General features: G+C 41.8%; 1 protein-coding gene across 1 annotated transcript in view; it reads right to left on the bottom strand.

Annotated features, from left to right (window-relative positions):
* Positions 1-12,963, bottom strand: part of asap1b (ArfGAP with SH3 domain, ankyrin repeat and PH domain 1b) — a gene marked incomplete at its 5' end in the record, with an annotated part of 47,370 nt that overhangs the window by 18,148 nt on the left and 16,259 nt on the right. Inside the window, 7 exons of the mRNA XM_008298488.1 lie at positions 1,918-2,084; positions 5,721-5,769; positions 6,004-6,091; positions 10,596-10,665; positions 10,804-10,904; positions 11,816-11,902; positions 12,820-12,895. Coding sequence (XP_008296710.1) covers positions 1,918-2,084; positions 5,721-5,769; positions 6,004-6,091; positions 10,596-10,665; positions 10,804-10,904; positions 11,816-11,902; positions 12,820-12,895 — 638 coding nt within the window. The remainder of the gene's footprint in view (positions 1-1,917; positions 2,085-5,720; positions 5,770-6,003; positions 6,092-10,595; positions 10,666-10,803; positions 10,905-11,815; positions 11,903-12,819; positions 12,896-12,963) is intronic.

Genomic DNA, 12,963 nt, shown 5'->3' on the forward strand with positions numbered 1-12,963 from the left:
CAGACAGCAGAGAAGAAACAAATTAAAAATGTAAGTATAAAAAATATCCATTGTGTTTTAAACCACCATTTTTTCCAGTATTGATAAGATCTGTGGGAACATGGAAAAGTGCTGAACATATTGATTCAATGTTTTCAGTTTTTTATAAATAAATAAAAAAAAAGAAAACCGATGTGTTTTCTCTGCGATAAGAAAAAGCACAACAAAACTTTAGAGTACAATATACGCCACAGAAAACACATCTCAGAGCTCTCTGCCCCTACACCCCCGCGTGCTGTTCTCATAAAGGTGCAGGACTTAATGCTGCAATAAAAAATGAGTCAACACTTCCAGACAGAAAATATTTCAAGTGAAAAATCTGATAAATGTGTGTCTTAGAATCGGTGTACTGATGGAACGTCTGGTAAGAGCTTGTGAGACAAGTGTATATTTGCTTTAAAATAAAGTACACGCTTAAACCAAACCACATTTTTTTACTGCATTTACTGGTTTTATTTATTAATCCATTGCGCGGGTGACCACAGTCACCTCACACTGCATTGCGTAACCTACTGCCAAGCAAAGGGCACCAACATGGTGAGATGCAGCACATCCGTGCTGCGACTTCCCACGGCGGCCGCTAAACCGCAGAGATCGACCAATCTGGGAGATTTAGGAACGCCTTAAACTCGGCAGTGCTGGTCGTGACCTCGGTGATGCTGTGAGGCGAGAGGATGCTGTTCTGTCTGAATCTAACAAGCAAACAGCAGGCGGAGGCTGGTCGAAATGACGGAGACAGCCCAAAAACCAATGAGTCATAGAGAGAAACACAGGCAGCACACAGGCACGTGAACACACACACATTGACATGACACAATGAACAGATGCAAGCCGGTGATGGGCCACAAAGTGCATGTTAAGCACGATGAGTGACCTCTATAGCTGCTTAATGCTAAAGCTGCAAATCTGTGTCTCACAGAGGGACTTCCTGGGAGAATATCAAATGAGATGGAGACCTCTTTCTACTCGCACCGGAGGGAACGAAGGGGTGACCTTTGAAAGTCATTAAAATGACCTTTAACCATGTAGTTAATTTACAAAGTGTCGAGGAAGCATATCAGAGTTGGGCGTCATCTGCTAAACAAAAGCTAAAATTCAAGGGGGATTTCATAAAAGGAAACAACAGGAATGAAACGGCTCAAGCCCACATCTGGAACATGTGTTACTGAAACCATGTATACGAACGGATGCAGCAACAAGAGTATAGACATGACAAATTACCTCCTCTCTCTGCAGACTGCAGGGGTCGACGGAGCGTGTGTGACTTATATAACAACGTGATGTAATGATGTTGTTTCTCAAAGCCTAGAAATGTTTTTTTCCCCCCTCAGAGCATAAAGTCCCCCCGTCGGTCAGTCGGCGAGCTGCTGTGTGTGTTTATGCAGACTGAGTGGAGTGTGTGCATGCGCGTATTTATGTGTGCACTAAGTGTCAGAGGGCCTGAATGCAAACGGCACTCCTGAGTGCTGACTCTTTGCTTCCAAAGGCGGGGGAGGATCAGGATTGGGTTTTGTCCTGAATGCTAACAACACTAGCGCACACCACACATACACACACACACACACACACACACACACACACTTGTTTGTTCAAGGCTGCTGGGGGATTTGCAGCGCAGCTCGTTCAGTTACCGTCTAACTGAAGGACGGAGAGTTCAAGGCAGCAGTGACATTGCAAAGATATCAAGACTGGCGTGTGGCTTTAAATAAAACATTTGATTCAGAAAGTGCTGAAGTCAAGCTGTTTGCTTTTTCTGGAAGGTGACGGGGGTTGACTAAGCACAAAACAGGGTGGATGCAGGATGCACACATGTATATATTATAAATATATTTATTTATGTGGAGTCTCTGTGGACACACAAACATCAGCAGTACACACCTGCAGCTCCGCAGTCGCAGCAGACTTCGTTGCCCGGCATGCGCAGCACGTCTTCTATGATGGCTTTAGTCAGGTCCTCTAATCCATCCTCTCCTCCGCTGCTCTGCTCGCCACGAAACGCCATGTTTAACGCCTCCTCCTTGCTGTTGGTCAGTACCGAGATCCAGCTGCAAGAGGGAACACATCTTTAACAGCGCTGTAATGTATATCAAAAATAAGAGTTTTTACGGACTGTTCCAGCGAGCTAACATGAACAACTTAGGGTTGTAACTAACCTAATCTGATGATGATTTTTTTGTTCAAATATCAGCAAATTGAGACAAATTGCAAATTTTGTGAGTCCAACAGTCCACAATCAATCTGAATCGCAAAGAAAAGTCACAAACCTGACAACAAAAACGCTGGAGGTATAAAATATTTTGCTTTTTGTAGTAAAAATGCTTGAACGCTTATTTAAATGTTCAGCCATTCTTCCCTACCAAGTTAATGTGGTTATCTCAAAACTGAATGGCAAAACCTCTGTGTGCGTCTCCCTGTTCTTCCCATAACTTGACAACTATACATCCGATCTGCTTCAGACTGGGTTGGAGTGTCGCTGATGACTGAAGAAAGAACAGTGTCGAGTTTGAAGTAGATTGGATAAGAGGTGGCTGTTTTTTGGGTCTTTAGAGGGTATATTTGGTGCCCTTGCCAGTCCTTTAGCTGCATGTGGGGGAACCTTACAGATAACGTCAAGTTCAGATCTGAGAGGTAACAAATAATGTCACATTTTACATTGCAGGCCTAAGAAGGCATCAACTTGAATAACCACACTATAATACTCATTTGTATCAATAAGCAGAAAGAACAAATGTCTCTGTGTTCCAAAAAAGAGACACGTTTCACAGATAAGATGCAGTAATTTTTTCAATGGTCCTTGAACTAGTCATTTGTGATTTAGTGTTCCATCAGACAATCTAATATATTTCATTAAAATCACTTTGTTCCACTTTAAAATTAGCCGAATAAACCCTAATTGTACTGACCAGTTTCTGCAAAATCAAAAATAATCTGCTCTCCTTGACGCAACTTTGAAGCCATTAGTGACTCAAAAAGTTTTCAGCTGAACTGCAGACAGAGCAGATAGGAGCAAGTATGAAAACAAATCGAAAACGTACATGCTAAAATATCTATAATATGTAGAAGAATTTTTTTCCCCCCAATTGGTAATTCCTTGGTGCACTTTTGCATTTTTTTGTATGTACGTTTTGTACATGTTATTTCCTTTATTATTTTTTGCAAAATAAGTCATGAAAAGAAACTAAAATTTAATGCAATAAAGCTTTGTTATGCTGCACAAATAACATGTTACTAGTTGTGCTACATCCCTTGCGGTGCAGGACTTTATATCGCAGTGAGAAATGAGCCCACAGTTAGTTGAAATGTGACAGGAGCAAATAAACGCCCAGAAAGCGTTTCAAATTCAGGCGGTTAAATTAAAAAAACACACACATCCTGGTTTTGCGTTTCCTTGACAGTCTATTTGTGCCTGCAGGTTTATTTTCTTTAACAAGGTGTAGCACACACAGATGCAACCACAGAAGGACTGTGGTCATTAAGAATCAAGGAAACAGGAAACACTGTCGCTGCCTTTCAAACATGGCCTCCTGCAGTTCACCACGCAGCACAATCTGCTGCTGCACTCTGCACACTGAACTGACCCTCACACTCTCACACACACAAAGACACACACAAAGACACACACACACACACACACAGACAGGGCTTTATGAGGCTGACGTCTGCACTTCCTCTGTCACTGTCACTCAACCCTGTCTGAGCCCAGACAGGGAGTGGGCACATGAACCGACGTGCTAGATTGTCTGTTTATCTGTATGTGTGAAAAACAAGATATTTTCATCCACCGCTGCGTAGGTGTACAGATGCTGAGCCGAAGCGCTTTCATGTTTACTTATAATATGCATTATAATATGCTCCCAGCCTAATTGAGGGGGAGCGTGATCGCACAAAGCGGGAGCCCTATGGAATACTAAATATTTCAAGGGAAATCCCGCGAAGACGAAGCTGGAATTGCGTGACAGAAGCGGCGGAGAGGAGCCGCGAGCCGAATCCCAGAGGACGACAGGAGATACAGAGTGTTCAAGGAGAGAGAGGCCCCACCACAACAAGGCTGGAACAAAGTTTCCATCATCAGAGGAGGAACATGCCAGCCCAGAACAAAAGTGTCACCAATCAAAGCGCGTTTCCACAGAGTTCTAGTCTAGACAGCTCCAGAAGATTCGGGCTGAGGTTTGTTTTGATTTGATATGATCCATGTGTTTGTGAGAGATTAGGTTTCTTGAGACGGATTACATGTTGGGTCCAAGATTTTGACTTTTGAGGAGTGTGGGGGGAAAAAACCCTCATGGTTACGGTGCGCTGAAAGGAGGTAGTGTTATTGTACTCGACTGTGGTTTGTGGGGCTGCAAGTAATGATTATTTTTAATGTTAAATAATCTGTTGGTTATGTTTTTGATTAATTGGTTAGTTATTTGATCTACAAAATGTCAGAAAAAGGTTATTCTGCTATTATTCTGAATATGACAGTGTTTGGAATATGAAATGTCATATAAGCAGTATATTTATCTGATTAAGATGTGTGGTATATGCTGGTATTATTCAGGTTTTATGACTATTCTTTGGATACGTACACATTCAGAATTGGGGTTTCGCTGCAGTTTGCAACTAGGGCAGCAACTAATCACTATCTAATAGTTCATCATGTTGTTCAGCTTAATTAGCTAGTTGTTTGGTCAATAAAATATCAGAAAATTGTTTCCCAAAATTCAAAAGGATGTTTTAAAATGTGTTGTTTTGCCCACAATCCAAAGATGTTCAGTTTACTGTCACAGAAGAGTGAAGAAACCAGAAAATAATCAAATTTAAGATGCAGGAATCAAAATTTTTGTCTTTTCATTATTTAAAAAAAAATCTTTCAAATCAATTAACTGACAGACAAAGGGCTTGGCAATTGATTTAAAAGTTGACAGCTAATCAGCTAATGCAATGGTTTGTGATTTAGTTTGCTTGTTTGTCATCACTGATCTCATATCTGATCATGTGTGTTGATATGAAAAAAGAAGAATCTCACTATGAGCTTAAAAGCATCATTAAAATGGGCTTAAAGCAACATAAGAGCTGCTAGTCATTGACCTGGAGGCTAACTGATCGATTAATTGCTAACATTCACTCATTCAAGCTTCTCAATCGATCAAATGAACCACATTGCAACAGATGTTTCCTCATGTAACACATACTTAGGTTTAATGTGCAGTCATTGCTAAAATGTGAAACAAACTAAAATGCACGTACAGGAATCTGTCAAGCGTGTAACCGTCACCTGAACAACTACTGAACAGCTACAGGAAGAAACTGAAGGTTGACGTGTGACTCAAAAAGCATCAGATATTTGCTGTTGTGATAATGTGTGTAAAGGCCATGTGTGGGACCAACAGTATGAAGTTACAGCGACCTGAATTACTCCAGACCACAAATCCCACCGCTCTCCTCTCTGCCACCCACTCTCAACAGTCTCTCGGCTCTTCGCAAAGTCAAACACTTCCTGTCCTCAAGTATCACAAAGCAGCTGCCAACTGACACCCCATTACTGAGACAATTAGCTCGAGCTCACACACAGACAAACAGTCTCTAGATGTAAGGTTATGTTAGTATGTTAAAAATGATGATCAAACCTCAATCATAAAGCAAAAACAAGCAGAATGTGGTTGTGCAGTATTTTAACAACGCCACTCTGAGGTACTCACATGACAAACTCTTGTTCATCTTCAGCTTGGAAATGATATGTCCGGTTATCTAAAGAAAAAAGAAACTGTGATGTTTAAAATGCAAATCCACAATTTTGCATTTTACAGCAGTAGAAGCAGCAGCCAGAACTCAACAAACTGTTCAAACGGATCACTTGCCGGTGCGACTAAAGAGACAAAAAACGAATGTCGTGCCTCCACAGATTCTCTTTGACTCTCATCATTTTAACATGCATAGAACAGAATTGATGAGACATACGGTGAAATGTCGAGTAAAACTTACGAGAGATGAGATCAAAGCATTTCCTGTCCTCGCCGCTCGGCTTCACCTGGCAGGTGAGCAGGTTGAGTTTGACGGGCTGCCTGTTGGACTGTAAGTACAAACGCACCGAGGGTTACAAAAGAGGCCACAAAGATCAGACAAAGCAGCGTACAATATAAAATAAATGGGTTCGTCTACGTTTCTGTGGCTCTATTGAGTGTATAAAGGCCGAGGCGATATTTGAAATAGTTAACAAAAGTCTTGTAATATCTCATATCTTCAACAGAGAACATCAACTTCTGCCCTCAAGCAGGCGATCAGGAGCCCTTCAGTTTTAATGTATTTGGTTGAAGAAGTCCTTCATACATAATTTAATCTGGCTGCTTAATCAGGATCAGTGTGCTGCTAAATTAAACGTTCATGTTTTAAAAATCTTGTCTTTGTACATTTGCTAATATTGCTATTTGTATGATCGTTATGTAAGAGCACGGACGGAAAAAGAGTCACGTCTACATTGTGTTCGTAACGATGCGTTTAATTGTTTAATAAAGTCAGGCTCAAGGATGCTAAATTAATTTTCGTGGAAGCTGACAAACCCAAAGATATTCAATTTCCAATTTCACAAAAACAGAGACAATACAGTTTATTACATGTGAGGAACAAGTAACAAGTGAAATATCTTGGAAAATACTGGATAAACCACCATGACATTGTGAACATGAATGTAAGTAATCTGGTGCTCCTGTGGATTACCATTCGTGATCACTTCTTAGCACTTTTAGCAGCATCATGAGATCAAAACTTGAATTTCTCACATATTTGTGTTAAATGAATCAAAACAGATAATATTCCCACCATCCTCAGCTGCACTGTTAATTTCTAACATGCTCGACTAACATTGTGATCAAATTAAACATCCCTGCTAACCATCAACACTTTAACATTGCCATTGTGGACATGATAGCATTGAGCTAACACCAGTCCAACCTCTGAGAGCTGCTGGAGATTCTCAGGTTTTGGTCAAATCGTCCTTATTTGCTGAAAGGTTTTTAACTGAGTGAGATGACCCAGATGTATCGGAGTAGCCGCCATGATAAGAGCTGCTTGAAGTCTCTTAACGCCAAGAAAAAGTCCTACAATGCTGTCTTTATTATCTCCTTTGGCATCGGTCCATCCTTCACAACTCATTTTCCATTGAGATCAAGGAAAAGCGTTTAGGAAAAGTCTGAATTTTTTTGACTATTCAACTACAACCAAAGTCTTACAGCTAAAAAAAAATGGCCGTCATAGCTTCAAACAAACAAAGTTGTTTTCACATTAGTTGTTGTGTCCGACCAACAGCCAAAAGCAATAAATTAATTATTAATTTACAATAAAATGAACGAGAGAAAAGCAGAAAAAAGCTCACATAGCTGGAACCACCAGATGGCTGGTGTTGTTGCACGATAACAGATTTGCATAATTGTTGTAGATAAATGTATCACCTCATGTGTGTATTATTCAACACCACTTCTGTGAACAAAGCTACTAAACTGTCACCGAGATACAAGCTGATCTCAAGGCGCCCCCATTAAGAAACTGGACCGTGCTCGCTGGGCTGTGTACTGTAATAATGGGCCCAGTTGGCACATGTACGCCGAGCATTGTCTCCTGCCAGAGCCTGGGCAGAGGAGGGACCGGGGCACGTGCTAATGAAATGCTAACAGGCTGTGATGAGCCTTGGAGGCGGACCGGACTACTGGCAATGCGCCATGTCAACTAGAGTCACCTAGAGTTCAGCTGCCACGAGGGCTGAAAAAAAAAAAAGCTGTGGAGTGGTGGTAAACCGCCCCCAGACAGAGAAATGATTATAAGCTGCAGTATGATTGCAACTCAGTGGGCCAGAGCAGGTTACGGATTTAGTCCCGTCATCGCTCAGCAGAATGAAAGGCCGTGTTTTCCTTTCATATCTGAGACAACAAACTTCCTCTGAGGATCAGACAGAAATCATGTTCTGATGCAGCAGCTGTTCGTGCTCACACCTTAGCATGATTAAAAGACACCAAATGTGAACAATAAAAGTCATGATGATTATGCACTGCCAGAGTTTATCCTCCCCGCTGCGTTACAGCTGGAACAAAACTGTGTCTGCGGGTAAATAAGCCGCCAGAGTGCCAGATCCACCGGCTCATCCCACAATCCGACTCGCTCGCTGCCAATCCTCAACAGCGGAAGTAACTAACCTTAAATGCAAACACGAGAGACAATGTTGGCTTTAAAGCGAAATCTGGGATCAAAAATGCAAACAGACAGGTTGCAACAGGCGGTACCAAAATTAAAACAGTAGATTAAAATATGTCTTTGCTCTCAAACAAAGCCACAAGACAGATTTATCTGATTTAATCCAACAACTATCACTAGATACAAGCTGTAATCATGCTAACAGCCATGTGAGGCTTGCAAGGCTGAGCTAAATGCTAACAATAACACGCTCACAATGTGCAGCATCGTTTTAGCTTAGCATGGTAGCATGAGAGATGTCACAATATCAGACTTTTACCACATGGGTGTCTAAATGAATTCACAATAACAATATCATCATAATATCAACAGATAAACTTTAACTTTGTTTGTTTTGTGCCTCTTTTTTAAAAAAAAACAAAAAACAAGTGCAGGTAGAGTATATTTACATTATTATTATGTGCAATATGAACATGACATCAATGTTCAATTTTTTTTCAAATCACACTTATCTTCAATACTGGTTAAATGCAATAGCCGTAGTTAGCATGCTAACATCTGCTACATTGCATTAAATTCAAATTACACCTGCGAGTTATTAGGTAATTTGTTGAGGTATTTCAGTCTGGACCACAGTGATCACTAACCAGCAGACCTACTGCAGCTCTCCTTGGACAACAAAGTTAATCTAAATCAGGATTTTCTTCTACGATGAAAAGTTTACATGAGAAGCGTATCCACATAAGTCTGTATTCTGAATCATAGAAACACACAAAATGTAGATTTTCCATCAAATCATCTGGCTTATAATTAGATTTTTCGAAATTATAGCTTCTTGATGAGGACAAATAAAGAAAAGATCATGTTTGTTTTTAGAGGCTTGAGCCCAAACTGCCAATTTTTTATGTGGCTGAAAGAATCTAGTAAGAAGTATGTTAAAGTAGGTGTCTGGCATAAACTGCTTACAGCTGTATTACTCAAACTGGTCACCAGAAATACTTAAGAATAATGTAATTAATGATGAGTGTTTCAGGTTAAATATAAGTCATTTTAAAATAAGGCTGAACAATGAATTGATTTAAATTAAAAGGGCAATTTGAAAAAAGCAATTAGACTGCAATTTAGGATATATGAGGTGTGGCTATTAAATAATGAACTAGTGCTGTAATTCAGGTTTATTTAATCTGAGCAGATTTAAACTACCAGAGGGTACCTCATGCTGCCCATTGATGAATGTATCATACATGGTTGCACTCCGTGGTTCCACTGACATTATCGCAGGCTCCTTATTTAACAGCCAAACCTCGTACATTTTGCAGCGTGTCTGATCCAGGGTTTAAACTGTCGTGTCAGTGGTTTTTACAAATTCATGCCGTCCTCCTTGTGTGACAGTCACGCTTTTGATGGTGTCTCATGAGGTAATGCTCCATCACATGTTTTAAATCTATTACACAATGAACACTGAACGCAAGATTGACTTTCAAATATGTGGCTGCAAATCAAATCACAACATCTGTCAGAATAATCCGTACTAGATATTTTCCTTAAATTGGACATTCTTAATTTAAACTCTGTTTATTTCTGAAGTCTAGTGCAGATTTGCTGTCTATATCACCAAGGAGCAATCACAAATTAAGCCTGATCTCTACAATGATATGCATTGAGTCATCTATAGTTTGAATGATATTTATAGCACAATCACTGCAGCACATTTGTTGGTTCCTTTAGCCTCTTTCAGGAGATTCACTCGGCAGTATTTTAGATGTATTTTCAAGTAGCAAAAACACATAACAATGGAGCAAAACTGCACAGGAGCCTTTGAATCCATATGCAGTGCTTCATGTCAGCGATCGGATCGACTGTTTGTCTGAGCCTGATGAGACACCTGCCAACGCTCTGCAAACAATTAGCTAAATTTACTGATTGTGCTAAAACCCCTTAAGTCCAGTCGCTCTCTTTGTTCGATGCTCTGTGGGAGGTTCTAACTCAATTACCGACGTTGTGCCAGAATTAACCAAGATGCGAATCCAGCCTTAAGACTCCCGCAGTCCAAGCAGGAAGGAAAGCATCACACTGCGTCTGCTGCACAGGAGCGGGGACGCCGCTCGCGGACGTGCCAGTATATAGAGCGCGCTCACATCTCGCTCTGAGATGAGTCACCGAGGCGCAGCAGGCAGCGGGGGGAGGGGTGGGGATGGGGATGTGGTGGTGGGGGGGTGGTTGCCATGACAACCCATCTATGTCAATTCCACTCTTGCACAGCCTCCAGATTGAAAAAAAAAAAAAAAAAGAAAAGCCCAACACAACCTCCCCGCATGATGTTCTCCCTTTGATCCATGCAGTCACTCTTGAGGGTCAGGGGGTTCGTACATATGTGTGTGTTGTGTACTCACTGTGGCATGAGAGATGGTGAGGATGCCCCCCTTCACTGAGCACTGCCTCCTCTGCCACACCTTCCTCAGCCTGTGAGAGAGGAGGGGGGGGTCCACACATTAGTGAAGCAGCTGTCATGTCTTTCTTCTCTGTGTGCACTTTAAATTTTAATGCAACATGAACGGTGCACCACAGCACTTTCAAATAATCGCTGTGCTAGCAGCTCACCCATCACTCTTCTTCAGCAGGTAGCCTTTCTTCTCACTCCCAAACTCCTTGTTTCCCTGCAGCTGGTGCATGCTGTAGCCACCCTGCTTACTCTGGGAGTCCTGTGCACACGACACATGTGCGAACACAAGGAAAACGACGTTAAACACACAGCACGTACGAAGAAGCTGCTCAAGGACATGCAACACGGACCACACTACACACCGAGTCTCCAACATCGAAGTGCAGGGGCTCTCGTTTAAAACTGTGCTAACAGAAAATTAAAGCACCTACAGTGCATGCGCTGCAACACCCCGACAGGGCCAAACCACTCTACTGTCAAGCAGAACACACAGATGCCAGCATGCTCAACATGCACCAGCACTTACTCTTCTAGACTTGATTCCAGACAAGCAGAAGGCAGAGGGGGGAGATAGAGGGGAGAGGTGTGAAAGATCCGGCTCAGGTGCAGGCGGTGAGTGTGAAAGAGTGTGTTGCCTGACCGAAACCACAAACTCGTGTGTTTACTGCCTGAAAAGTAGTGCTTACTGACAAGAAAAGCTACAAAAAAGTGTAACTCAAACGTGAAAGACCGTATAGGTTGTTTCATGCATATAGGCAAACCAAGAGTGTGAACCGAAGGAGTGAAAACGCACAGCCACAGCAGCCCGTGTGCTGATAAAATAAAACCAGTTGACGGTGTTTTAGGTGTGTGTGTGTGAGTCGGGCTCTCCACTGAGCAGCCAGTGAGGCACAACACTGGTCACCAGCAAAGCCTACCACACACTGGCTACCAGCATGGTACAGCACTGGGCACTCGCTCTGTGCTGCAGGAGACAAGCTCCAAACTTGGTAGTTGCCAGAGTGAGACAAAGTGTGCGGTTAAAACGTGAAAAAGCGCGTTTCAGTCTGACTGGGAGGACTGATTCAGGTCTGCCGTGGCTGTTTTTAGGTCAGTATAGCTCCGTTTGGGCTGGCCTGGCAAGAACTGGGTTTAAATTTGGCTCTGTGTGGCCGGGTGTGACCTGCATACCTCCTTCTGATCCAACTGGAGGGAGGACTTGATCAAATCTCGCAGGGCGGTCAGCTGCTTCTTCTCCTCATCCTGAGTTTGTTTGATCTGCGTAGGAAAAAATACGAGAGTGAGGGAAAGATACTGAGAGAGTACTAGCTGTGTTTACATGAAGTCATTTATTGCTCTAATAAAATGCTGGTTCCCAGTCCTGTATTTTGTAAAAAAAAAATGAGCACAGTTGCACGCTTATTGTTCCTTTGAGAGATGCTCTCAGTTTCTTACGTTATTTTGTCACTTACAATCCAACTCCTACACTCGTGTCAAGTTTCGGAGTTGTGTAACTTCATCAGGCTTCGGCAAATTCACACATCCAAAAACCTTTTACAGGTGCTAGATTTAAAAAACAAACTAAAGACCAAAGATTCCCTTGGCACCGATAGCTTCCAGTGCATATAATCTAATAGAATGCCTGATAATTGTATTTACTGGGAGCAATCAGGACAGGGTGGAAATCCTTTGTCTGACTTCTACTTTCCCAGGCGTTACCATCGTTGGATGCTTGAGGTTTACTGGCTTCCTGGAGATCCTGACTCATGACAGACAGCTCAACTTCTTTTGTTTTTAGAACTGCAGGAGCGTTATATTATGGTCAAACTGCTGCCTCAGGAGAAAGCACAGCAGAATTGTGTACAATAAAGGGCGGTCAGCAGTCCGTGTAGGCTCATCCTGTTCAAATGTTCAGCGACAGAGCACAACATTTGCTTTACTGATCATTTCTAATGACTTGCATGTCAACATTTGGCTATTTCAGTTAGTCCAGATTTACATACTTTTCCTGGAATCATATTGAAGGTCAACAAACTAGCTTTTTTTCAGAGCTTTCCAGCACATATTTAGGACTAAACACGATGTCGATCTGATAAAAACAAAGACTATTTTGCACTTTCCATGATTTTCCTGAATAATCTAATCAGTTAATGAGCAGGAGACTAAAATCAGATGGAAGGGAATTGAGTATTTACATTGTAGAGATCAGCTGCCAGCTTCTCAATGTACTGCTTCAGCTTATCCGCTGTCTTCAAGCCATCTTGGAAGAAACTGGAGAACAGAGAATACATGTGAATCTCACTGGCATTAACATTCATAGAGATGTAGATCAGCCATTT

Source organism: Stegastes partitus, unplaced genomic scaffold, assembly GCF_000690725.1.
Source record: "Stegastes partitus isolate 25-593 unplaced genomic scaffold, Stegastes_partitus-1.0.2 Scaffold1321, whole genome shotgun sequence".
NCBI classification, from domain to species: Eukaryota; Metazoa; Chordata; class Actinopteri; family Pomacentridae; genus Stegastes; species Stegastes partitus.